Source organism: Hesperophylax consimilis, chromosome 13 (genome assembly GCF_061612785.1).
Source record: "Hesperophylax consimilis isolate HC1 chromosome 13, BYU_Hcon_1.0, whole genome shotgun sequence".
Taxonomy (NCBI): Eukaryota; Metazoa; Arthropoda; class Insecta; order Trichoptera; family Limnephilidae; genus Hesperophylax; species Hesperophylax consimilis.
The window spans coordinates 28,281,225-28,306,203 of NC_142848.1; the positions used below are offsets into that span (position 1 = coordinate 28,281,225).

Here is a 24,979-nt window from a genome sequence, read left to right on the forward strand (position 1 = left end):
ACTTATATTTATTTATTTATTTTATTTTAATATTACATTTAGTTACAGTAGTGACGTATTGCCCATCTCACTAGGTGTGGAACGCCTGTGTTGAGATGGCAATTTACATGGTGGTTGTTAACTAGGTTTTAGCTAATACAATATTGTGAAAATGCCAGATAAAATAAAATCAGTATTTTTTTGTTTTTTTAAATTAAACAATTCAAGAATCAATGTAGAAGGTGGAGGCGAAGCAATAATAATTGAAAGTAATTAATTAATTATTATAATATAAACACTCAATATTTTTGTTAAATAAATAGTTTCGGATTTGGGTGAGGGCACCGGTAAAGGCCCTATTGTTACTTTTTATCCAAATTATAATGTTCTTTTTGAAAAAATGTTAGAGTATCTCATTTTTTAATGTTCTCTGGAAGTCTTGTACAATCTTGTTGCAATGTACCTAAAATTTCTTTGTCCGAAAGTAGTATACATTACAGGAATTTCTTTATTATTGTTTCGAGTACAGCGAGTATTTAAAATTTTTGTCTAGTATTTATGTATGTTTGTATAAAGGTGCATGAGGATTGTTTGGACACCTGAATAAAGTGAACAATGTTAGCTGGACACTTGAAAAGAGTTAACAACGTCAGTTGGACTCCTGGAGAAAGTAAACTGTGTGACCTAGACCAAGGAAACACCTAAAGAGAGTTAACAACGTCAGTTGGACTCCTGGAGAAAGTAAACTGTGTGACCTAGACCAAGGAAACACCTAAAGAGAGTTAACAACGTCAGTTGGACTCCTGGAGAAAGTAAACTGTGTGACCTAGACCAAGGAAACACCTAAAGAGAGTTAACATCGTCAGTTGGACTCCTGGAGAAAGTAAACTGTGTGACCTAGACCAAGGAAACACCTAAAGAGAGTTAACAACGTCAGTTGGACTCCTGGAGAAAGTAAACTGTGTGACCTAGACCAAGGAAACACCTAAAGAGAGTTAACATCTTCAGTTGGACTCCTGGAGAAAGTAAACTGTGTGACCTAGACCAAGGAAACACCTAAAGAGAGTTAACAACGTCAGTTGGACTCCTGGAGAAAGTAAACTGTGTGACCTAGACCAAGGAAACACCTAAAGAGAGTTAACAACGTCAGTTGGACTCCTGGAGAAAGTAAACTGTGTGACCTAGACCAAGGAAACACCTAAAGAGAGTTAACAACGTCAGTTGGACTCCTGGAGAAAGTAAACTGTGTGACCTAGACCAAGGAAACACCTAAAGAGAGTTAACAACGTCAGTTGGACTCCTGGAGAAAGTAAACTGTGTGACCTAGACCAAGGAAACACCTAAAGAGAGTTAACAACGTCAGTTGGACTCCTGGAGAAAGTAAACTGTGTGACCTAGACCAAGGAAACACCTAAAGAGAGTTAACAACGTCAGTTGGACTCCTGGAGAAAGTAAACTGTGTGACCTAGACCAAGGAAACACCTAAAGAGAGTTAACAACGTCAGTTGGACTCCTGGAGAAAGTAAACTGTGTGACCTAGACCAAGGAAACACCTAAAGAGAGTTAACAACGTCAGTTGGACTCCTGGAGAAAGTAAACTGTGTGACCTAGACCAAGGAAACACCTAAAGAGAGTTAACAACGTCAGTTGGACTCCTGGAGAAAGTAAACTGTGTGACCTAGACCAAGGAAACACCTAAAGAGAGTTAACAACGTCAGTTGGACTCCTGGAGAAAGTAAACTGTGTGACCTAGACCAAGGAAACACCTAAAGAGAGTTAACAACGTCAGTTGGACTCCTGGAGAAAGTAAACTGTGTGACCTAGACCAAGGAAACACCTAAAGAGAGTTAACAACGTCAGTTGGACTCCTGGAGAAAGTAAACTGTGTGACCTAGACCAAGGAAACACCTAAAGAGAGTTAACAACGTCAGTTGGACTCCTGGAGAAAGTAAACTGTGTGACCTAGACCAAGGAAACACCTAAAGAGAGTTAACAACGTCAGTTGGACTCCTGGAGAAAGTAAACAGTGTGACCTAGACCAAGGAAACACCTAAAGAGAGTTAACATCGTCAGTTGGACTCCTGGAGAAAGTAAACTGTGTGACCTAGACCAAGGAAACACCTAAAGAGAGTTAACATCGTCAGTTGGACTCCTGGAGAAAGTAAACTGTGTGACCTAGACCAAGGAAACACCTAAAGAGAGTTAACAACGTCAGTTGGACTCCTGGAGAAAGTAAACTGTGTGACCTAGACCAAGGAAACACCTAAAGAGAGTTAACAACGTCAGTTGGACTCCTGGAGAAAGTAAACTGTGTGACCTAGACCAAGGAAACACCTAAAGAGAGTTAACATCGTCAGTTGGACTCCTGGAGAAAGTAAACTGTGTGACCTAGACCAAGGAAACACCTAAAGAGAGTTAACATCGTCAGTTGGACTCCTGGAGAAAGTAAACTGTGTGACCTAGACCAAGGAAACACCTAAAGAGAGTTAACAACGTCAGTTGGACTCCTGGAGAAAGTAAACTGTGTGACCTAGACCAAGGAAACACCTAAAGAGAGTTAACAACGTCAGTTGGACTCCTGGAGAAAGTAAACTGTGTGACCTAGACCAAGGAAACACCTAAAGAGAGTTAACAACGTCAGTTGGACTCCTGGAGAAAGTAAACTGTGTGACCTAGACCAAGGAAACACCTAAAGAGAGTTAACAACGTCAGTTGGACTCCTGGAGAAAGTAAACTGTGTGACCTAGACCAAGGAAACACCTAAAGAGAGTTAACAACGTCAGTTGGACTCCTGGAGAAAGTAAACTGTGTGACCTAGACCAAGGAAACACCTAAAGAGAGTTAACAACGTCAGTTGGACTCCTGGAGAAAGTAAACTGTGTGACCTAGACCAAGGAAACACCTAAAGAGAGTTAACAACGTCAGTTGGACTCCTGGAGAAAGTAAACAGTGTGACCTAGACCAAGGAAACACCTAAAGAGAGTTAACATCGTCAGTTGGACTCCTGGAGAAAGTAAACTGTGTGACCTAGACCAAGGAAACACCTAAAGAGAGTTAACATCGTCAGTTGGACTCCTGGAGAAAGTAAACTGTGTGACCTAGACCAAGGAAACACCTAAAGAGAGTTAACAACGTCAGTTGGACTCCTGGAGAAAGTAAACTGTGTGACCTAGACCAAGGAAACACCTAAAGAGAGTTAACAACGTCAGTTGGACTCCTGGAGAAAGTAAACTGTGTGACCTAGACCAAGGAAACACCTAAAGAGAGTTAACAACGTCAGTTGGACTCCTGGAGAAAGTAAACTGTGTGACCTAGACCAAGGAAACACCTAAAGAGAGTTAACAACGTCAGTTGGACTCCTGGAGAAAGTAAACTGTGTGACCTAGACCAAGGAAACACCTAAAGAGAGTTAACAACGTCAGTTGGACTCCTGGAGAAAGTAAACAGTGTGACCTAGACCAAGGAAACACCTAAAGAGAGTTAACATCGTCAGTTGGACTCCTGGAGAAAGTAAACTGTGTGACCTAGACCAAGGAAACACCTAAAGAGAGTTAACATCGTCAGTTGGACTCCTGGAGAAAGTAAACTGTGTGACCTAGACCAAGGAAACACCTAAAGAGAGTTAACAACGTCAGTTGGACTCCTGGAGAAAGTAAACTGTGTGACCTAGACCAAGGAAACACCTAAAGAGAGTTAACAACGTCAGTTGGACTCCTGGAGAAAGTAAACTGTGTGACCTAGACCAAGGAAACACCTAAAGAGAGTTAACATCGTCAGTTGGACTCCTGGAGAAAGTAAACTGTGTGACCTAGACCAAGGAAACACCTAAAGAGAGTTAACATCGTCAGTTGGACTCCTGGAGAAAGTAAACTGTGTGACCTAGACCAAGGAAACACCTAAAGAGAGTTAACAACGTCAGTTGGACTCCTGGAGAAAGTAAACTGTGTGACCTAGACCAAGGAAACACCTAAAGAGAGTTAACAACGTCAGTTGGACTCCTGGAGAAAGTAAACTGTGTGACCTAGACCAAGGAAACACCTAAAGAGAGTTAACAACGTCAGTTGGACTCCTGGAGAAAGTAAACTGTGTGACCTAGACCAAGGAAACACCTAAAGAGAGTTAACAACGTCAGTTGGACTCCTGGAGAAAGTAAACTGTGTGACCTAGACCAAGGAAACACCTAAAGAGAGTTAACAACGTCAGTTGGACTCCTGGAGAAAGTAAACTGTGTGACCTAGACCAAGGAAACACCTAAAGAGAGTTAACAACGTCAGTTGGACTCCTGGAGAAAGTAAACTGTGTGACCTAGACCAAGGAAACACCTAAAGAGAGTTAACAACGTCAGTTGGACTCCTGGAGAAAGTAAACTGTGTGACCTAGACCAAGGAAACACCTAAAGAGAGTTAACAACGTCAGTTGGACTCCTGGAGAAAGTAAACTGTGTGACCTAGACCAAGGAAACACCTAAAGAGAGTTAACAACGTCAGTTGGACTCCTGGAGAAAGTAAACTGTGTGACCTAGACCAAGGAAACACCTAAAGAGAGTTAACAACGTCAGTTGGACTCCTGGAGAAAGTAAACTGTGTGACCTAGACCAAGGAAACACCTAAAGAGAGTTAACAACGTCAGTTGGACTCCTGGAGAAAGTAAACTGTGTGACCTAGACCAAGGAAACACCTAAAGAGAGTTAACAACGTCAGTTGGACTCCTGGAGAAAGTAAACTGTGTGACCTAGACCAAGGAAACACCTAAAGAGAGTTAACAACGTCAGTTGGACTCCTGGAGAAAGTAAACTGTGTGACCTAGACCAAGGAAACACCTAAAGAGAGTTAACAACGTCAGTTGGACTCCTGGAGAAAGTAAACTGTGTGACCTAGACAAAGGAAACACCTAAAGAGAGTTAACCACGTCAGTTGGACTCCTGGAGAAAGTAAACTGTGTGACCTAGACCAAGGAAACACCTAAAGAGAGTTAACAACGTCAGTTGGACTCCTGGAGAAAGTAAACTGTGTGACCTAGACCAAGGAAACACCTAAAGAGAGTTAACAACGTCAGTTGGACTCCTGGAGAAAGTAAACTGTGTGACCTAGACAAAGGAAACACCTAAAGAGAGTTAACCACGTCAGTTGGACTCCTGGAGAAAGTAAACTGTGTGACCTAGACCAAGGAAACACCTAAAGAGAGTTAACAACGTCAGTTGGACTCCTGGAGAAAGTAAACTGTGTGACCTAGACCAAGGAAACACCTAAAGAGAGTTAACAACGTCAGTTGGACTCCTGGAGAAAGTAAACTGTGTGACCTAGACCAAGGAAACACCTAAAGAGAGTTAACAACGTCAGTTGGACTCCTGGAGAAAGTAAACTGTGTGACCTAGACCAAGGAAACACCTAAAGAGAGTTAACAACGTCAGTTGGACTCCTGGAGAAAGTAAACTGTGTGACCTAGACCAAGGAAACACCTAAAGAGAGTTAACATCGTCAGTTGGACTCCTGGAGAAAGTAAACTGTGTGACCTAGACCAAGGAAACACCTAAAGAGAGTTAACATCGTCAGTTGGACTCCTGGAGAAAGTAAACTGTGTGACCTAGACCAAGGAAACACCTAAAGAGAGTTAACAACGTCAGTTGGACTCCTGGAGAAAGTAAACTGTGTGACCTAGACCAAGGAAACACCTAAAGAGAGTTAACAACGTCAGTTGGACTCCTGGAGAAAGTAAACTGTGTGACCTAGACCAAGGAAACACCTAAAGAGAGTTAACATCGTCAGTTGGACTCCTGGAGAAAGTAAACTGTGTGACCTAGACCAAGGAAACACCTAAAGAGAGTTAACATCGTCAGTTGGACTCCTGGAGAAAGTAAACTGTGTGACCTAGACCAAGGAAACACCTAAAGAGAGTTAACAACGTCAGTTGGACTCCTGGAGAAAGTAAACTGTGTGACCTAGACCAAGGAAACACCTAAAGAGAGTTAACAACGTCAGTTGGACTCCTGGAGAAAGTAAACTGTGTGACCTAGACCAAGGAAACACCTAAAGAGAGTTAACAACGTCAGTTGGACTCCTGGAGAAAGTAAACTGTGTGACCTAGACCAAGGAAACACCTAAAGAGAGTTAACAACGTCAGTTGGACTCCTGGAGAAAGTAAACTGTGTGACCTAGACCAAGGAAACACCTAAAGAGAGTTAACAACGTCAGTTGGACTCCTGGAGAAAGTAAACTGTGTGACCTAGACCAAGGAAACACCTAAAGAGAGTTAACAACGTCAGTTGGACTCCTGGAGAAAGTAAACTGTGTGACCTAGACCAAGGAAACACCTAAAGAGAGTTAACAACGTCAGTTGGACTCCTGGAGAAAGTAAACTGTGTGACCTAGACCAAGGAAACACCTAAAGAGAGTTAACAACGTCAGTTGGACTCCTGGAGAAAGTAAACTGTGTGACCTAGACCAAGGAAACACCTAAAGAGAGTTAACAACGTCAGTTGGACTCCTGGAGAAAGTAAACTGTGTGACCTAGACCAAGGAAACACCTAAAGAGAGTTAACAACGTCAGTTGGACTCCTGGAGAAAGTAAACTGTGTGACCTAGACCAAGGAAACACCTAAAGAGAGTTAACAACGTCAGTTGGACTCCTGGAGAAAGTAAACTGTGTGACCTAGACCAAGGAAACACCTAAAGAGAGTTAACAACGTCAGTTGGACTCCTGGAGAAAGTAAACTGTGTGACCTAGACCAAGGAAACACCTAAAGAGAGTTAACAACGTCAGTTGGACTCCTGGAGAAAGTAAACTGTGTGACCTAGACCAAGGAAACACCTAAAGAGAGTTAACAACGTCAGTTGGACTCCTGGAGAAAGTAAACTGTGTGACCTAGACAAAGGAAACACCTAAAGAGAGTTAACCACGTCAGTTGGACTCCTGGAGAAAGTAAACTGTGTGACCTAGACCAAGGAAACACCTAAAGAGAGTTAACAACGTCAGTTGGACTCCTGGAGAAAGTAAACTGTGTGACCTAGACCAAGGAAACACCTAAAGAGAGTTAACAACGTCAGTTGGACTCCTGGAGAAAGTAAACTGTGTGACCTAGACCAAGGAAACACCTAAAGAGAGTTAACAACGTCAGTTGGACTCCTGGAGAAAGTAAACTGTGTGACCTAGACCAAGGAAACACCTAAAGAGAGTTAACAACGTCAGTTGGACTCCTGGAGAAAGTAAACTGTGTGACCTAGACCAAGGAAACACCTAAAGAGAGTTAACAACGTCAGTTGGACTCCTGGAGAAAGTAAACTGTGTGACCTAGACCAAGGAAACACCTAAAGAGAGTTAACAACGTCAGTTGGACTCCTGGAGAAAGTAAACTGTGTGACCTAGACCAAGGAAACACCTAAAGAGAGTTAACAACGTCAGTTGGACTCCTGGAGAAAGTAAACTGTGTGACCTAGACCAAGGAAACACCTAAAGAGAGTTAACAACGTCAGTTGGACTCCTGGAGAAAGTAAACTGTGTGACCTAGACCAAGGAAACACCTAAAGAGAGTTAACAACGTCAGTTGGACTCCTGGAGAAAGTAAACTGTGTGACCTAGACCAAGGAAACACCTAAAGAGAGTTAACATCGTCAGTTGGACTCCTGGAGAAAGTAAACTGTGTGACCTAGACCAAGGAAACACCTAAAGAGAGTTAACATCGTCAGTTGGACTCCTGGAGAAAGTAAACTGTGTGACCTAGACCAAGGAAACACCTAAAGAGAGTTAACAACGTCAGTTGGACTCCTGGAGAAAGTAAACTGTGTGACCTAGACCAAGGAAACACCTAAAGAGAGTTAACAACGTCAGTTGGACTCCTGGAGAAAGTAAACTGTGTGACCTAGACCAAGGAAACACCTAAAGAGAGTTAACAACGTCAGTTGGACTCCTGGAGAAAGTAAACTGTGTGACCTAGACCAAGGAAACACCTAAAGAGAGTTAACAACGTCAGTTGGACTCCTGGAGAAAGTAAACTGTGTGACCTAGACCAAGGAAACACCTAAAGAGAGTTAACATCGTCAGTTGGACTCCTGGAGAAAGTAAACTGTGTGACCTAGACCAAGGAAACACCTAAAGAGAGTTAACAACGTCAGTTGGACTCCTGGAGAAAGTAAACTGTGTGACCTAGACCAAGGAAACACCTAAAGAGAGTTAACAACGTCAGTTGGACTCTTGGAGAAAGTAAACTGTGTGACCTAGACCAAGGAAACACCTAAAGAGAGTTAACAACGTCAGTTGGACTCCTGGAGAAAGTAAACTGTGTGACCTAGACCAAGGAAACACCTAAAGAGAGTTAACAACGTCAGTTGGACTCCTGGAGAAAGTAAACTGTGTGACCTAGACCAAGGAAACACCTAAAGAGAGTTAACATCGTCAGTTGGACTCCTGGAGAAAGTAAACTGTGTGACCTAGACCAAGGAAACACCTAAAGAGAGTTAACATCGTCAGTTGGACTCCTGGAGAAAGTAAACTGTGTGACCTAGACCAAGGAAACACCTAAAGAGAGTTAACAACGTCAGTTGGACTCCTGGAGAAAGTAAACTGTGTGACCTAGACCAAGGAAACACCTAAAGAGAGTTAACAACGTCAGTTGGACTCCTGGAGAAAGTAAACTGTGTGACCTAGACCAAGGAAACACCTAAAGAGAGTTAACAACGTCAGTTGGACTCCTGGAGAAAGTAAACTGTGTGACCTAGACCAAGGAAACACCTAAAGAGAGTTAACAACGTCAGTTGGACTCCTGGAGAAAGTAAACTGTGTGACCTAGACCAAGGAAACACCTAAAGAGAGTTAACAACGTCAGTTGGACTCCTGGAGAAAGTAAACTGTGTGACCTAGACCAAGGAAACACCTAAAGAGAGTTAACAACGTCAGTTGGACTCCTGGAGAAAGTAAACTGTGTGACCTAGACCAAGGAAACACCTAAAGAGAGTTAACAACGTCAGTTGGACTCCTGGAGAAAGTAAACTGTGTGACCTAGACCAAGGAAACACCTAAAGAGAGTTAACAACGTCAGTTGGACTCCTGGAGAAAGTAAACTGTGTGACCTAGACCAAGGAAACACCTAAAGAGAGTTAACAACGTCAGTTGGACTCCTGGAGAAAGTAAACTGTGTGACCTAGACCAAGGAAACACCTAAAGAGAGTTAACATCGTCAGTTGGACTCCTGGAGAAAGTAAACTGTGTGACCTAGACCAAGGAAACACCTAAAGAGAGTTAACAACGTCAGTTGGACTCCTGGAGAAAGTAAACTGTGTGACCTAGACTAAGGAAACACCTAAAGAGAGTTAACTATTTTAGTTCACTTCAAGAAAGCAAAAAGTATTGAAAAGAATTTTTTTAAATAAATTATATTGCTTCATCTAGTTATCCACATCCCAAACTCTCTTTGTTATAATTAAAATAAATAGCATAAACCTTTTGCATTTTCAAGTAGATCAATAGCAATGTAACCACAGACATAGGAATTAATAGATGAGAAGATAATGGCGAGGGGTAAAATCAACTGTTGAAGAACGAAGGGGGTAAGGCTGACTGTGATTCGTCAATAAATCAATCTGACAGTAAATAGGCATCTCGCATTATAATATCACCATTTAGTTCTTAAAAGTAAAATCTGCTTTTGAATGAATAGACATTTTTACATGGGAGCGCAAATTACTCGCCACGTTATGAACTAATTTGCGAAGTCCAAATTCGGCAAAGTAAGGCAGCTTCTATTTTCAGAGTCGTAGTTAGTTTCAGAGTATTTATTTAAGACACTTTTACAAATGTTTCATAATTTACTTACCCCAGTAAACAACGATGAGCACACTTGAGAATCGCTACATTGTGATGTGATAGTATATGTTTCTAAAACTGATCCATATAATACGGTGTGAATAAGCTTAAAATAAAGTAAAATAATGCTTACTTATGGAATGTAATACGACAATTGGGTTTATTCTCTTTTTCACATCTATTTTTACAAGTTTTCATATCACAAGTCAACATTTTGCAGTCTTATTTCGTAAAATGAACCGATGATGCCTCGACCATAGTTCGCACAAGAATGATGACGTCACGTTTTCAAATTTCACTTGAGGCCATACGCGAGCACAGCCGGCTCCAATGGAACCGGTATGGGGAGTGGGGATAATACGCTTTTAATCACTTAGGGCAGGTCTACTAATATTCATATGTCTATGAATGTAACTAATGGAGTGGTAGGAATAGGAATGAGATTGAATCGAAACCTTTATTTGAGAAAGGAGATTAAGACATTTTGATTTCAATAAAATTTTCGTAAACACTCATTTATCAATGAAAATTATTGATAGTCTGACTTCACTATACTCTGACGTACCTACAGTGTTTTACGAAACATTGGTGTCGTCACAGTGACGTAATAATAAAATTATTTTTTATTGCCATCTAATAAATCCATAAATTTCCAACACGTTTACGTTCTAGGAACAAGAACTTCACCAATATAAAGAATTAAATCGTTCACACTCGCAAGTCATGGTCAAAGATCGCGCTTTTTACCGGCTCGCCTTGAAAATTAGCCCATTCAAATAATGATCGCCCAAAGTTTGAGACAATCAGACAATGCGGTAAGCGAGAGGCTCACGTCCAAGTGAGACGGCAACAGAATGTTCGAATCCATCCAATAATCCGGTTGGGTACAGTATAACTTATTTTTATTCGATTAGTATTTGATTAGGCGAGTTGGCGGGTGGAGTGGAGTACGTGACAGAACCTCGCGAATACCAAATAATGTCCCGCGGTTATTTTACTGTCTTATTTATACTTAGTTTTGCCTGAATTGCCTCGGCGACAAAACACTCGCAACATTCCGCGCGGGTTCATTCCTTATCCGCCAGAAAAGACGCCATCGAGAATAAAAAAACGGACACTTGGATAATTTTATTCTGTGCTCTAGAAATTAGGAAAGACTGAAGCTACAAGCCAAAAATGTGTATATTCTTGGTATACCTTATATTGTAGGTAATAGGCATTAAAATCGCTTGACAAACGGAGTCTAGAAATGTTCGATTTCAAGCACAAAACTGGTTTTTATTTATTTTGTATTTAATTTTATAAGAAAGCAAAAAAATTAATCAAGTGAAACTGTCACAGATAATCATAGCTATAATACTGTATTTTTTAAAGTTGTTTCCTTTACGCGTTCATACATTTCTATTGAAAAAATATTTTTTTTAGTTGTGTGCATTTATATTTTTAACTGAGTAATTTATTATTTTATTTGTATTCTACTCAAGCGAAACGATAGGAAAACTTCAATTTATCTAAAGCATATTTTTTGGTGTTCATAAATGTACACCAATTCGTTATAAAAATAAATCAAAATAGTGATTTAGCATTAAGCTTCGCCTTAAGGTTGAGCTGGCGTTCGAAAGGTTAAAAGAGTAGATGAAAGAAATTATGAGTACGCTTAATAATGAATCTATTATATTGTCGGCTTATCTTGTCAGGGTTTCCAGGTTTTTACCAGAGAGCAACTTGACTCTCACATATAGCGAAGCTTAAGGCCCCGTAGTAAGCGTTCGAAGATGTTTTGAAAGGGAGATACGTAATTACGAATGTTAGAGGAAGAGCGCTAATATTAAAAAAAAAACGATTAAAATTAAGCGAAAATTGGGAAAATATTTAATAAAACACGACTCGTTTGAAATATAGCAAAAATCTCTCTAAAAATGCTTTAATTGCATTTAAAGATACACTGTGAATAGTTTCATGCCTATAAAATATTAAATAACAGAACAAAACGTGTTTTTAATAGTTTTCGGAGCTTACTTTGCGATTTTTTTCTATCGAGGGAATTTCATACAATTAATGTTTGGGCATAACACATGTATAGATATTATCTTCAAAGATAACATTTTTTTGGAACTTAATAGTTAAAGAGAAACTTGTTCTAAATCGGTAAAAAATGGGAATTCGGCGGCTTAATAAAGAGCAACTGAAATACCGGGCCGAGATAGTGAGGATGAGTATACATTTATCACCAAGGGAAATTAATTTCTATGATTTCTCAAGCAACAAGAGATAAGAGGCTGTTATAAATAAACCTCGCTACCAGAATAGACGGCTGGGGGAATTTAGTGACGACCACTAACTAGTAGGTAGTTATTTGTCTCCTTCCGACTAAATTCTAATATAAATGTGCGGTACGTTCCACTTTGAAAGACCGCCATTCAGAATTGAAATGTTGCTTCAAATCACTTTAGCCATGTTTGATGACCAGATCTGAATAGTTGGGTATTTCCCCATCTTCTTCTCTCCCATCTCTTTCCCCTCTCCATTATCTTCAGCCTCACAATAAACATACCCCAATTGGTGATGTCTCACTTGCTGATCTAAATAATTAGTGTTTTTTTCTAATGCAAAGTTCATTCAAGTAGCAAATCATGCAAAAAGTAAAATATATGTAGTTTTATGTTATGTTACCTACTTGTTTTTCTTTTTTATGTGAATACCGCACAAAAGTTCCAACTGTTCCCAACACATCTTTAATTTTACTTAAAATTAATTTATACAGATTGTTAAGGGACGTATTAAGTTAAGTGATTCTATTGATATTAATTTTTTTTTTCTACAAAAACATAGAACATTAGTAGGAATTGGACAGCTAGGGTCGATGTGAGGGGGTTGGCTGAGTGACCAATGTCGACATGTGGAAGAATTTTTTGAAAAATTGATCGATTTTTTTTTTTAATTTTGAAAAAAAAAACATTAAAAAAGTCACCGAAGACCAAAATATCGTTAATTCAAGTACGTCCCTTAACACCCTGTATGTATTAAATAAGCCAAAAAAAACTTTCCCCCGTCGGGTTTCGAATCCGCACAATAAGTATTCCTTAGTCCATATCTACCTAACGTAATCCTAATTACAAGTTTTCCGTGTTAGTTTCAACCCCCCTAACTCCTTACAGATTATCCAGGCACTAACTCGGCGGCAGCTGCAACAATTTACGTAAGGAGGAGCTTTGGCAGACATCGCGGGATTACATCGGACATTTAAATTGTTTGTGACAAAAACACAACTGGTAAGTTAGACCGGGAGCCCACACACATAACCCTACGTCATCTGATACACAGATTGTGGCTTGGTAATTTGGCAAGCCTCAAAGAATGACTTGCTGGTTCCGCAACCTAGAGGATTCCAAATTTTGAATAGTCATGGAAATTGTAAAACATTTTTTTTTTTACCAAACTACGTCTTAACGGAAATGTTTTATTAGGATAGGGGTTCATAAGAGTAGATAAAACGTCATCCACGTACTTCAGCCATCCGTCAGAATTAACTGTTCAGTACTTTCATCACATTTGTTCAGTTTGCAATGTTTTCTGTGTATTTCAAATGCCCTATGTAGGTACATCTATTTTTTTTTAATTCTCCGTAAAAACAAATACTGTTTTAGATACTAGATAAAATTATCTTTCCGATGGACGCATTTGAAATAAACATTACGATTTATAAATAATAAAATTTTAATATCAAACGTGAAAAATTATGTAAAAAACGCTAACATTTTTACTTAATTTTTTACTCATATCATAGAAAAATTGAGAGAACCAGTATTAATATTTGAGGCAAACTAGCAATAATTATTATTTCTCCTTCTAACGTCAAAAAATTATGTATATCCGCATGATAGAAGAAAAGATAAAAATACTTTTATAAAATATGAACGCCCGGTCATATACGACCCTAAAACGCTGGAGGGGAGGGGAGAACCTATTTTTGTAGGTGGATTTGACTTGCATTTGAATGCATGAATGAAATCAACGTATGACTGAGGTCAAGATCACCCCATTGAAGAATCCCGTGATCTGTTTGATGATATTTTGTTTTTAATGTATTTTTTTAACGCTAACTGATGACATTTCCCAACCTTCCTATTAGCTAAAACCTTCCCTTGCGCCTTACAATATACCCCAAATGGGAATGCCATAGTCCCACTGGCTTTCGTTAGTAGGGAGCAGTTGGGACTCTTGTGCGGTACTCACAAAAAAAACTGACAAAAGTACCGGGCTACCAATTTTTTCTGAATTACCAACCTTCTTTACTACAACAAAACATTTCCATTTTTGTATCTTTTAACGTACATTGTTCACAAAAAAGAGGTTGCCAATTTTAATCACTATACGGAACATCAGACCAGTTTTCAAAGCTTACTAAACGTCCGTGTTACAAAGTGGTTTCATCTGTGTATCAGATGACGTAGGGTTATATGTTGTGGGATCCCAGTCTCAGTGCAAGGAGTAGAAGTGTTGGGGGGGAGTGCTCCGCAGGCGAAACATTCTAATTAAAACATCCGCGGAGAAATTATGATATTTGTTTGCCGGTCGTTAACATAGATAAACAGTACTGGTTTTCCAAAGAAACTAGGCGAATAGTTTATGATAACTGCAAGTTATATTATATATAAGTTCGTCCATTTGGTGGACCTGCATAATATAATAATATTATAATGCAGCATCTTGTTTTACGTTGTTGGAAGATTTATTGTACTGCGATGTTGTGAATTTATTATCCTTGCTAAACTGTAAAAGTTCTCACATTTCGGTTACAGCCGAGTTCGGAGCTGGTGGGGACTGTGGCATTTCCAAGATAGTATGCTGTGAGGCTGAAGAAAAGTGGGGAAGATAAGGAGATGGGGTAGAGGAAGGTTGGGAAGTACCTGGCTGTTTTGCAAATTGTCACAAAATATGGCTAGAGCCATTTTAATGAGCCTTCCGATTCTCGATGGTGGTCGATACTGATAATATTTACCACTCGGCCTGAAATGGCTTCAGCCGTGTTGGACCGGATCAAAATAGATAGGAAGGTACTCCCCGACCTACCTCTTCCCCATCTCTTTCTACTCACTCTCATTGGTCTCGCAACATGCCCCAGTTGGTGCAACAGTCATGTCACAGTCACACGCTCCAGACTGTTCTAAAAACCATAGCTTTCTGTTGCGTGTTTCGTTTATGAGAAGTAAAGTATACTTGTGATATACACAGTGTCCGGAAACCCGCAGTACAAGCGGGAAACAAACCAAAGAGAACTAAAAAAAAAACTAATTTTTCGAACACATTTAAAGACTTTGGGAGCGGTGTCTACATTTCGATGTATTTTAAAAGACAATAAACAGCTGCTATTAATCCCCAGCGACCGATTTTTTACGACTCGATTTACTCGAAAACGAGCACTCAAAATGAAAAAAAGTTACACCACACCACAGATCGACACCAAATGTGATGTAGAATCAACGTACCGAAGATATTTAATTTATTACCTGACACTATAAAGCAATGTAAGTCTATGAATAAGGTTAAATATATGGTGAAAAATTGGCTATCGGAAAAAAAAAATTACTTTAGTATGTATGAAAAATTGTATAAAAAAATTGTTGATTCTGTAGATAGAAGATGTAAATTATAACTTATAAAAATGTATAATATGTAACTAAACTTTAAGCACCTGTTGACAAGCCAATTCAATTGGCTTAGCAGGACTTGTTTGTTGATATGTATTAAGGGGACGGTATCAAATCTCGACTTCAGTACAGTTAGGTATTATTGCTACTTGTAAATGAATCGGTCGGCCGCTAGAACACCTGCGTCTTTTGAGTAGATAGGGGGATGATTGACACGGTTTTGATAAAATACGAAATAAAAATACACGTGCTTTATAAAATTTATATTTATTTACTAAATAATGGATACAACTTGACAGAATAAAAATCATACTAGCAAAATAATGGATATACAGTCACATCTTTTACGCCCTGGACCTTTTTTGACGTCTCAGTTTTTTACTCAAAGTCACATAGAATCTAATCGTGTTTTGACTTGGAAAAGATTTTTGGTTCATAAATTTGATTGTATGGTTTGTGTAATGACAATAACTGTTTTTTTTAATATAATATTACCAGAAAGCAATGGGTGTGAAAAAAGGGAAAACGTAAAATTAAGTTACGACAAATATTTTTTGATTATATATTTAGTGCGATAGAAATGGAAAAAAGTTTATTTGTAAATCATGAATGTAATTTGAAAATTTATTTCAATGTTTTTTTCGTACTCGGGAAAGAATATATTTTACAATTTTAACTTAGATATACAAAAAAGTAGAATGAAGTACATAAACTAAGAAAAAAACACAGTCTAAGATAGATATAAAGAAGTTGATAAAAATTGAAATAAAATTATCTAAATGTCTTGGTTAAAAATACTTTTTTCATGTTTTTAGCATAATATCCTCGAAAAGTGCCAAAACTTTGGCTTTCTTTGTGGTTAAGGCTATTAAAAAAGTTTTTTGTACATTGCATAAAATACACTATAATTCTTACTATGCATGTTACCGGTAATATATTATTTTATATTTATTTTCTCTCTCTCTCATATATATATTTATATATATATTTTTTTTAATAATTTATTTATAATACTACTACCCGGAATTAGCCATCAACGAAATTCAGTGCATTTATCAATGGATCTGATAGACATTGTTCCCAATCTTAGCGACAGTTTGAAAGGAATCGGTAGAATCGTTGAAAGCACCTTCACACTAGTCTCGCAAAGTCCATCTCCAAACTCCGTAATCCAGATTTTGCACCAAATCGGCAGAAAACTCAAGAAATTCAAGCTGGATGCTGAAGTTATGACGTTAGATCCGAGTTCAATGCACATCCAAACTCCTTAATCCCGATTTTGAACCAAATCAGTAGAAAACTCGAGAAATTCAAAATGGATGCCAACATTATGTTTTTTGACGTTAGATCCGAGTTCAATGCACATCCAAACTCCCTAATCCCGATTTTGAACTAAATCGGCAGAGAACTGCAGAAATCCAAGATGGATGCTGAAATTATGCATTTTGACATTAGATCCGAGTTCAATGCACATCTAAACTCCCTAATCCCGATTTTGAACTAAATCGGTAGGGAACTGAAGAAATCCAAGATGGATGCTGAAATTATGCATTTTGACATTAGATCCGAGTTCAGTGCACATCCAAACTCCCTAATCCCGATTTTGAACTAAATTGGTAGAGAACTGGAGAAATTGATTGATGCCGAAATAATGCATTTTGAAATTAGATCCGAGTTCAAGCCACCACCTACTCCGTTTTACCGACTTCGATAGAAGTCGGTAAAAATTTGTAGAAAACTTGTCCATCGGAATGATGTATTTTGACAAACCTTATTCTTCTTTTCCTCCAGTGGAGCGGTCTCTTTCGGCGCTGTACGCGCGAGTCCCTTTATTATTTCCCATTTATGTGCCCCTTTATTATTTACGTATTATTTTTTTTACCTGAAAAAGGTAAAAAAAAGTTGAGACCGTAAAACAAGTTTCAAATTATATATTACAAAATAAATAATATTTAATTTCCACTTACCCCTTGGCTATAGCACCAATCTCCTCTGGATTCCTATTAGAAATTTGAAAGTTGGCCGAGGATTGGAGAATAAACAAAACAAGCGTGCTCTCACTTCCAAATTCACCTCGAGACTGACAGTGACTAGCGGTGTTCGGTCAAGCCATGGACAATGATTTCATCCATAGGATTTTGTATGACGGAAAATAATTGAAATATTCGGGAAGTTTAATTGAATCACAACAAAAATCCATATATCTTAAAGTGTTTTTTATTTATTTAAAATGACCTGTATCGTATTTACTTTGAGATGACCGATGGATTTTAAAAAAAAATCTCTCTGATAGGAGCTATTCTGCTTCCAGCGAAGGCATTTTTGAAGTTTTACGTAAAGTTGCAATGTGTATTTCATATAGAATAAAAAAGTTTACGATAAAAAAAGTTCATTCACTGGTAACATAAGACATTTTTCTAACTACTTCTATAGAATTTTTAGATAAATTATTAGTGGTATTCCTTTTACTAGGTAAATACAAAGTGATGTTTAGCGCTATTTATGATACTTCCCCCTTAACTATTTATTCAATAAAAAAAAAATAAAAAAAAAAAACAGTTTGCAGCTTGTACTTCGAGTTTCCGGTTACCATGTACACAGGCCACATGGTAGTGTATATATAATATGTAATGTAGTATGCTGTAATAATAATAAGTGTAATGCACTCGCCTGCAGCACGGTCAGGTTCGCCTCCTGCGACAGCGTCAGCTTCTCCGCGTCGGACGGGTACGCGTTGTATCGGTGGTCGTACAGCCACCGCTTCAGTATCTTGACGGAGTGCTTGGGGAGGTTGCCGCGCCGCTTGCGCACGCTGCCGGGCTGGTGGGCCCCGTGCGGCCCGCCCGACGAGCGGGCACCGCCGCCCCGGCCGCCGCCGCCCGAGTGCGAGCCGTCCGAGCCGCTGTCGTTCTCGTCGGTGCTGGAGGTCGACGGGAACCGGTCCCGGGCTGGAAGGAACAATATAACACACTATTAGAATAGGAATGTGTGACCAAAGCAAAGGGTCAGAAAGTCGCAATATATAGCAAACATCTCCAAAGCTATTTATGTATTACATATATTTCAACGAGACACGAAGTGCAAAATTGGTTTGAAGTTTAAAATTACCATAACATGTTTTTTTGAAGTGAAACTTCTTTACGCGAGTTATGCAATTTCGAGGACCGGAGTAAAACCAATTCATGACCGTCATCAAAAACCGTGATCATTTCGCTATAGGAGCCTAGCCAATATTATATACCTACTTTCGGTCGCTCTCCAAACTCAGCTTCGCGGTCTAGAGGCAAAGCGCCCGATTGTCGTCGTGAAGAACCGAGGTTCGATCCCCGCATTAACAAAATTTTTTTTCTTCTTTTTGTGATTTTTTTAATAATAATTTTTTTAAAGTGATAAAATGCTCTCGTGCTGCGACTTTTAGATATTTTGGTCGAATACGTAATAACCGTGGTCTAGAGGCAGAGCGTTCGACACTCGTTATGCAGGACCAGGGTTCGAATCCCATATTTTTATAACTTTTAATTATTTTTTATCAACGATTTGTAATAATGTAGTAAAAAATTAGATAAATTGGTTAATTTAAATTTAATTTACTTTACGGTACCTATATGATATTTTGGTCGAAATATAGCTTACAAATCGTGCCGGTAGAGTCGCTCGGTATTTTGATTAATTATTTTTATTTTGAATCATTAAAATTACTAATCAAGGCCGATAACGCCGCGTCGCGCGAAATATCTCTCCTCGCGGTCTAGAGGCAGAGCGTTCGACACTCGTTATGCAGGACCCGGGTTCGAATCCCATATTTTTATAACTCTTAATTTTTTTATCAACTATTTGTTTTTTTACTTATAAATATGTCAATAGACAGAAAAAAGAGAGAATGAAATGAAAAGAGAGAGAGAAGAATACTAAAATTTTCACTTCCGTCGTGCGTAGGCTTGCCACACACTGTATTTTTTCTCTTGTGTTTTATTTGTTCCACAATGTATTATTTTGTTATTCTTACATAAATCATGTACGTCTACCATAATACGGGCATTAGCTATGCTAGTTGAGAAAATCAACAAAATTCTAATTTTGTTTTAATTTATAAAATATATTATATATATTTTTTTTAAATGGCATGCAATGCATGCTAAAAGGAGTCTCACGATCAATTAGGAACCGATGGGAAAGCGCGCGAGAAATGCAAGTCACTTACGAAAGAAGCTGTTAACATTCATTTACTAACAATCATAATAAATAGGTAGGTACTGTTAAATAATATAATACAAAACAGGAACTTCTCAAAGTTTGTGATCTAAGGACGGGTTGTTTCGGAGAATTTGAACAATTCATAAAATTTCAAAGCTCATTTTCAAGTTCTGTGAAATATTTTTGCAAGTTCTGTTTTAATTTCAGTTTTGTCAAGCAACTAGCCTATAATGATATAATAACAGAACTTGAATAGGACTTTCACAGAACCCGGAAATGAACGTTGAAATTTGATGAATTATTCAAATTCTCCGAAACAACCCGTCCTAAGAATCCGCTTTCACGAATTACGGAGAATATACCACTATTAGATACATCTAATAGACGTACACGTCGTGAGGCTGAAGGCAGTGGGGAAAAGGACACGGGGAAAGAGAGTTTGTCTATTCAGATCTGGTCACCAAACAAGGCTTAAGCCATTTCAATCTACTTTTCAATTCTGATTGGTGTTCTTTCACCTGAAGGTTATCCACCGCTTACGTATGAGTAACAGATGGTTACTGCTTCAGGGTGTTCTTTCACCTGGTGAGTCAGCTCAATACAAACTACAATACATATAAGCCAGTATTACATGTTATGCTACATAAAAACAGGACAAAAATTCCGCGGGCCGAGCCTTGCGGTTGCCTCGTTCCTATCCCATAATTCGAGGCTCGGCTCGCAAATGTATACGCAGCATAATACTTTGTAACATTATACGAGTGCAATATTTCTCAATCTTTTTTTCCATTATTTGATATATTTCTTGTTGCTCTCTTGCTCTTTCTGAAAACTTAATAAGAGTATTAAAGCGTTAATTACCAACGTTTCTCAGACTTTTTAACACAAGCGTTGCTCTAAAAAAATGTGTAACGCGATTATTATTGTGTAAAAAAATATAAGCATATATATTTTATCTGTTATTTTTATCATTAACCCTTCAATACTTTCATCACATTTGTTCAGTTTGTAATGCTTTCTGTGTATTTCAAATGCGCTATATACATCTTATTTTTTAATTTTCTGTAAAAAATAATGTTTTAGAAACTCGATAAAATTATCTTTCCTTAATTTTATTTCTAAATAATAAACTTTTTATATTTAACGTGAAAAATGGTGTCAAAAACGCTAATCAGATTTTTACATAATTTTTAACACCGACCATAGAAAAATTCAGAGAACTCGACATTTCGAAAACACGTTCGTTTTGTTTGGGGAATTTGTAAAATAAACTGTACCTTCACTTTTATCACGTTCGTATAGTAAAAAATAATGTTTAAAATTAAACAGATTGTTACGATAGCGAAGCGAAATATGAATTATTCATTTTGGTTATTTTAGGATTTTATTAATGGATTGCAGTATAAATATTTGGGGCAAACTGAAAAGAATTATTATTTCTCTCTCTAACGTCAAAAAATTTGTATTTCTTCGTGATAGAAAAAAAGATAAAAAATACTTTTATACAGTAAATATCTAGATCCATCTTGATTAATTTACACCAAAACAGCAAAACACTATACAAACCAACTCAAACGATACACAATACCCGAGCCAAAAACAAAGAACTTCTTCAAACTCCTTTTGCTAAAACCACCTTTGGGCAAAGACATTTTAAATACATAGCTTGGAAACTATACAATATACTACCAGACACTATTAGACGAACCGAGTCAATGACCAAATTCAAACATGAAATAAAGAAATGGATAACAAGTATTGGGCGTCGCACTATCACAAACATATGTAAACCAAATTACACGTAATCAATAACAACAATTCTCATACAAAATAAAGTAATAGATTCAATAATTTTATAATAGCCCCTTTGTAAGTAATCTCTAAGTACCTGAATACGTCTGTCTCGACACAGGTGTACCCTAGTGAGACAGATGTCGAAAAAAATTGTATTGATAAATTAAAAAAATGGACGCCCGGTCATATATGACCCTCAAACGCTGGTTATCCAGAATTAGTTGGTCAGGTTCATTTTCATTTGATTGTGAGGGGAATATCTGGCGAGCTCTGGCGATTTGCTGAAATAGGCTAAGCCACGAAAATATAGCGTGGTCTGTCACAGGCTTTAAGGCGGCGATACACATGCCTGTAAAATGGAACAGTAGCTTGCATGCATGTTAATGGCATGTACAAGTTACTGGCGCAATGAGAATACACATGCAAGTTAAACTTGCATGCAAGTTGCGTCCTTGCATGCCTGTATTTGCAAGACGTATACACATGCCAGTCACTAGACAGTACGTGTCTCAAATCACTCTGAGACTGAGTAGTCTCAAGCTTTTTGGCAATGGAAAACATTCGAAGTGAATTAAATATCATCGTATTGCAATTGGCAGTACAATGTGTGGCTAATTGAACGAGAGACTGAGCTACTGGCATGCCCGTACCTGTCGCGACGTTCACACATGCCGGTTTCATAGCCCCCCTCGTGCCCTCCCTCAACTTGCATGCCAGTAAATCAAATGTTGTGCAATCTACTTGCAAGGTACAGGCATGCAAGTTAGCGTATACACATGATAGTAGCTGGCATGTGCAAGGAGCTTGCATGCAAGTGTGCCAGGTACAGGCATGTGTATTCCCGGCTTTATGGTCACGGAAACGCGCGTTAAGGCGAAGCTTGGTGCAAACTCACTATTTTGATTCATCTTTATAATGAATTGGTGTACATTATGAATACCAAAAAAATACTTAAGATAAATTGAAGGTTTTACTATCGTTTCGCTTGAGTAGAATACAAATAAAAAATAAGTTACTCCATAAAAAATATAAATGTAAACTACTAAGAATATATTATTTCATTATTATCTGTGACAGATAAACTTTTTTGCTTTCTTATAAAATTATTTACAAAATAATAAAAACCAGTTTTGTGCTTGAAATCGAACCTTTCTAGACTCAGTTTGTCAAGCGATTTCAATGCCTATTACCTACAATATAAGGGGTATACCAAGAATTTACACATTTTTGGCTTGTAGCTTCCTCTTAAAAGATGGAGGCTCCGGCCCTACATCACGTACGTAATACGTCCAAGTTCGCTGTTCGGACCACCTGCCCCAACGAGTGTGTGAGGGAAATATACAATTTATTTCCCAACCGTATCTGTATTCTACTTAACAGACGAGATTCAATTAAGATAGTGCAGAGGTTCCTTCGTCTGTTCGACCCATTGCCCACTTTTCAAGTATTTTTCTTCAATGCGCGTCCTTCTACACAATACAGGGTGTATCGACACGTACCCGACAAACTTTAACCAGCTATTCCTTAGCACATTTGGAGTAAAAAATGTTATGGCCACTTTGCTGTCCGGTAACATTTTTTTTAATAAAAAATTTATTATTCATATTTTCACCACATGTCACCAATGTTTTATCCTTTGTCAAAGTTTGAAAACCCATCTGGCAATATTTTGTTCGAGTTTCGTTGAATAATGTACGTACGTACCTACGTTGGCGCGCTTTTACAATCACAACGAAATGGCACGGCACCATTCGTCTCATTTTTAACTATTATTATTTAGTGTGTGCGAAAGAGCGAAGACGCTTTTCGACATACTTGCTTATAACAGCTGTTGAACACGAAAAGCAATGCCAATGACAGTGATGGAGTGTGGAAATTTTTATTTTTTTTGTTTTTAATTGAAAAAAAATGCTACCGGACAGCAAAAGTGCCCATAACATTTATTACTACAAATGTGCTAAGGAATAGCTGGTTAAAGTTTGTCGGGTTAGTGCCGATACACCCTGTATATATATAATCCATGCACATTATATTTATAGAACATTATATTTATAGAACATTATATTTATAGAACATTATATTTATAGAACATTATATTTATAGAACATTATATTTATAGAACATTATATTTATAGAACATTATATTTATAGAACATTATATTTATAGAACATTATATTTATAGAACATTATATTTACAGAACATTATATTTATAGAACATTATATTTATAGAACATTATATTTATAGAACATTATATTTATAGAACATTATATTTATAGAACATTATATTTATAGAACATTATATTTATAGAACATTATATTTACAGAACATTATATTTATAGAACATTATATTTATAGAACATTATATTTATAGAACATTATATTTATAGAACATTATATTTATAGAACATTATATTTATAGAACATTATATTTAGAGAACATTATATTTATAGAACATTATATTTATAGAAAGTAGAGCAAAGTCGAGCAAAGCCGGGTACAAGTCAGCTAGTTATAATCTAAAACTAACACTTTTGGAGGAAAGAAACTCTGCGGGCGTCATCTTTGAGGATGCTGTGTGGAGGGTCTTTTTGAGGAAAGGAAGTTCTGGGAAGGAAAATGTATGAGGGGTGGGTAGGAATCTAGGGATCAGTGTCTTCAGGAGTGACGAACTAATATATCCCTCCGACTGCGGCGCAGGGCGTTGGGTCGAGACACCAGGTGGAGAGGTCCAAGGATCTCCCCGAACCAGCCTCTCCCGATCTGGCCCGCCACGCAGCTGGTGGGCAGGCGTATCCTGAACACACCTCACCCGATGAACCCGCGCACCCCTACTAAATCACCAAACGTAGCGAACCACTAGGGGTGACCTATGGCTGAGGTTTTTGTTATCCAATAAATATTTCCCGGGGCGGCGGTACCCTAACCCGTCTCCCGAATAATAACAATATTACACAAAAAATTAACATATTATCATAATAAAATATGTTACATATGAGCCGGGAAATTAAAAAGTGCAGAGGCATATATGCACAGATTATTATAATATGTTGTTACTCTCTGATCCTTAGGAAGATGGCTGTCGGTTCTTTCAATAATAAAGTATCAAAAGTAATAATAACATTAGAATGATAATGTAATGCCTGTTAACATTGCGATGTTCAAGAAGACTCTTTAAAACCAATGAACCAGGCAGGCAATAAATGAAATATTTACCTCCGCCAAGTTGTAGAACTCATTCAATAGTAGCCACTAACACATAAATAATAATTGAGAATTGATTTTCGTCTGAAGAGTAATAGTTATTATGAATAAATAGTGCTGGTACATAATAATAAATAATAACATTCAGCTATGCAAGTTCATTGCACCGTGCAGCCGTTATTAGATCAATCACTTTAGCCAATGTTGACATTCGCAACAAACTGGGCGCTGCATTCCTCGTCCGTCAACACCAATTGGCAGAGCCCGGAGCGGAACATTTCGGCAACACCAACCAAATGTCAAACTAGATGTATGATGTGTAGTGTACAGCCGGTTTTATATTCTACAACACTAATGGCC

At 37.9% G+C, this 24,979-nt stretch overlaps 1 protein-coding gene across 6 annotated transcripts in view; it reads right to left on the reverse strand.

The window, feature by feature from the left end:
* LOC149418725 (uncharacterized) overlaps positions 1-24,979 on the reverse strand; it is a 253,323-nt gene that overhangs the window by 13,204 nt on the left and 215,140 nt on the right. For all 6 annotated transcript variants that reach the window (XM_089638951.1, XM_089638948.1, XM_089638947.1 and 3 more), the window contains exon 2: positions 18,096-18,373. In XM_089638951.1, the coding sequence (XP_089495077.1) occupies positions 18,096-18,373 (278 nt within the window). The remainder of the gene's footprint in view (positions 1-18,095; positions 18,374-24,979) is intronic.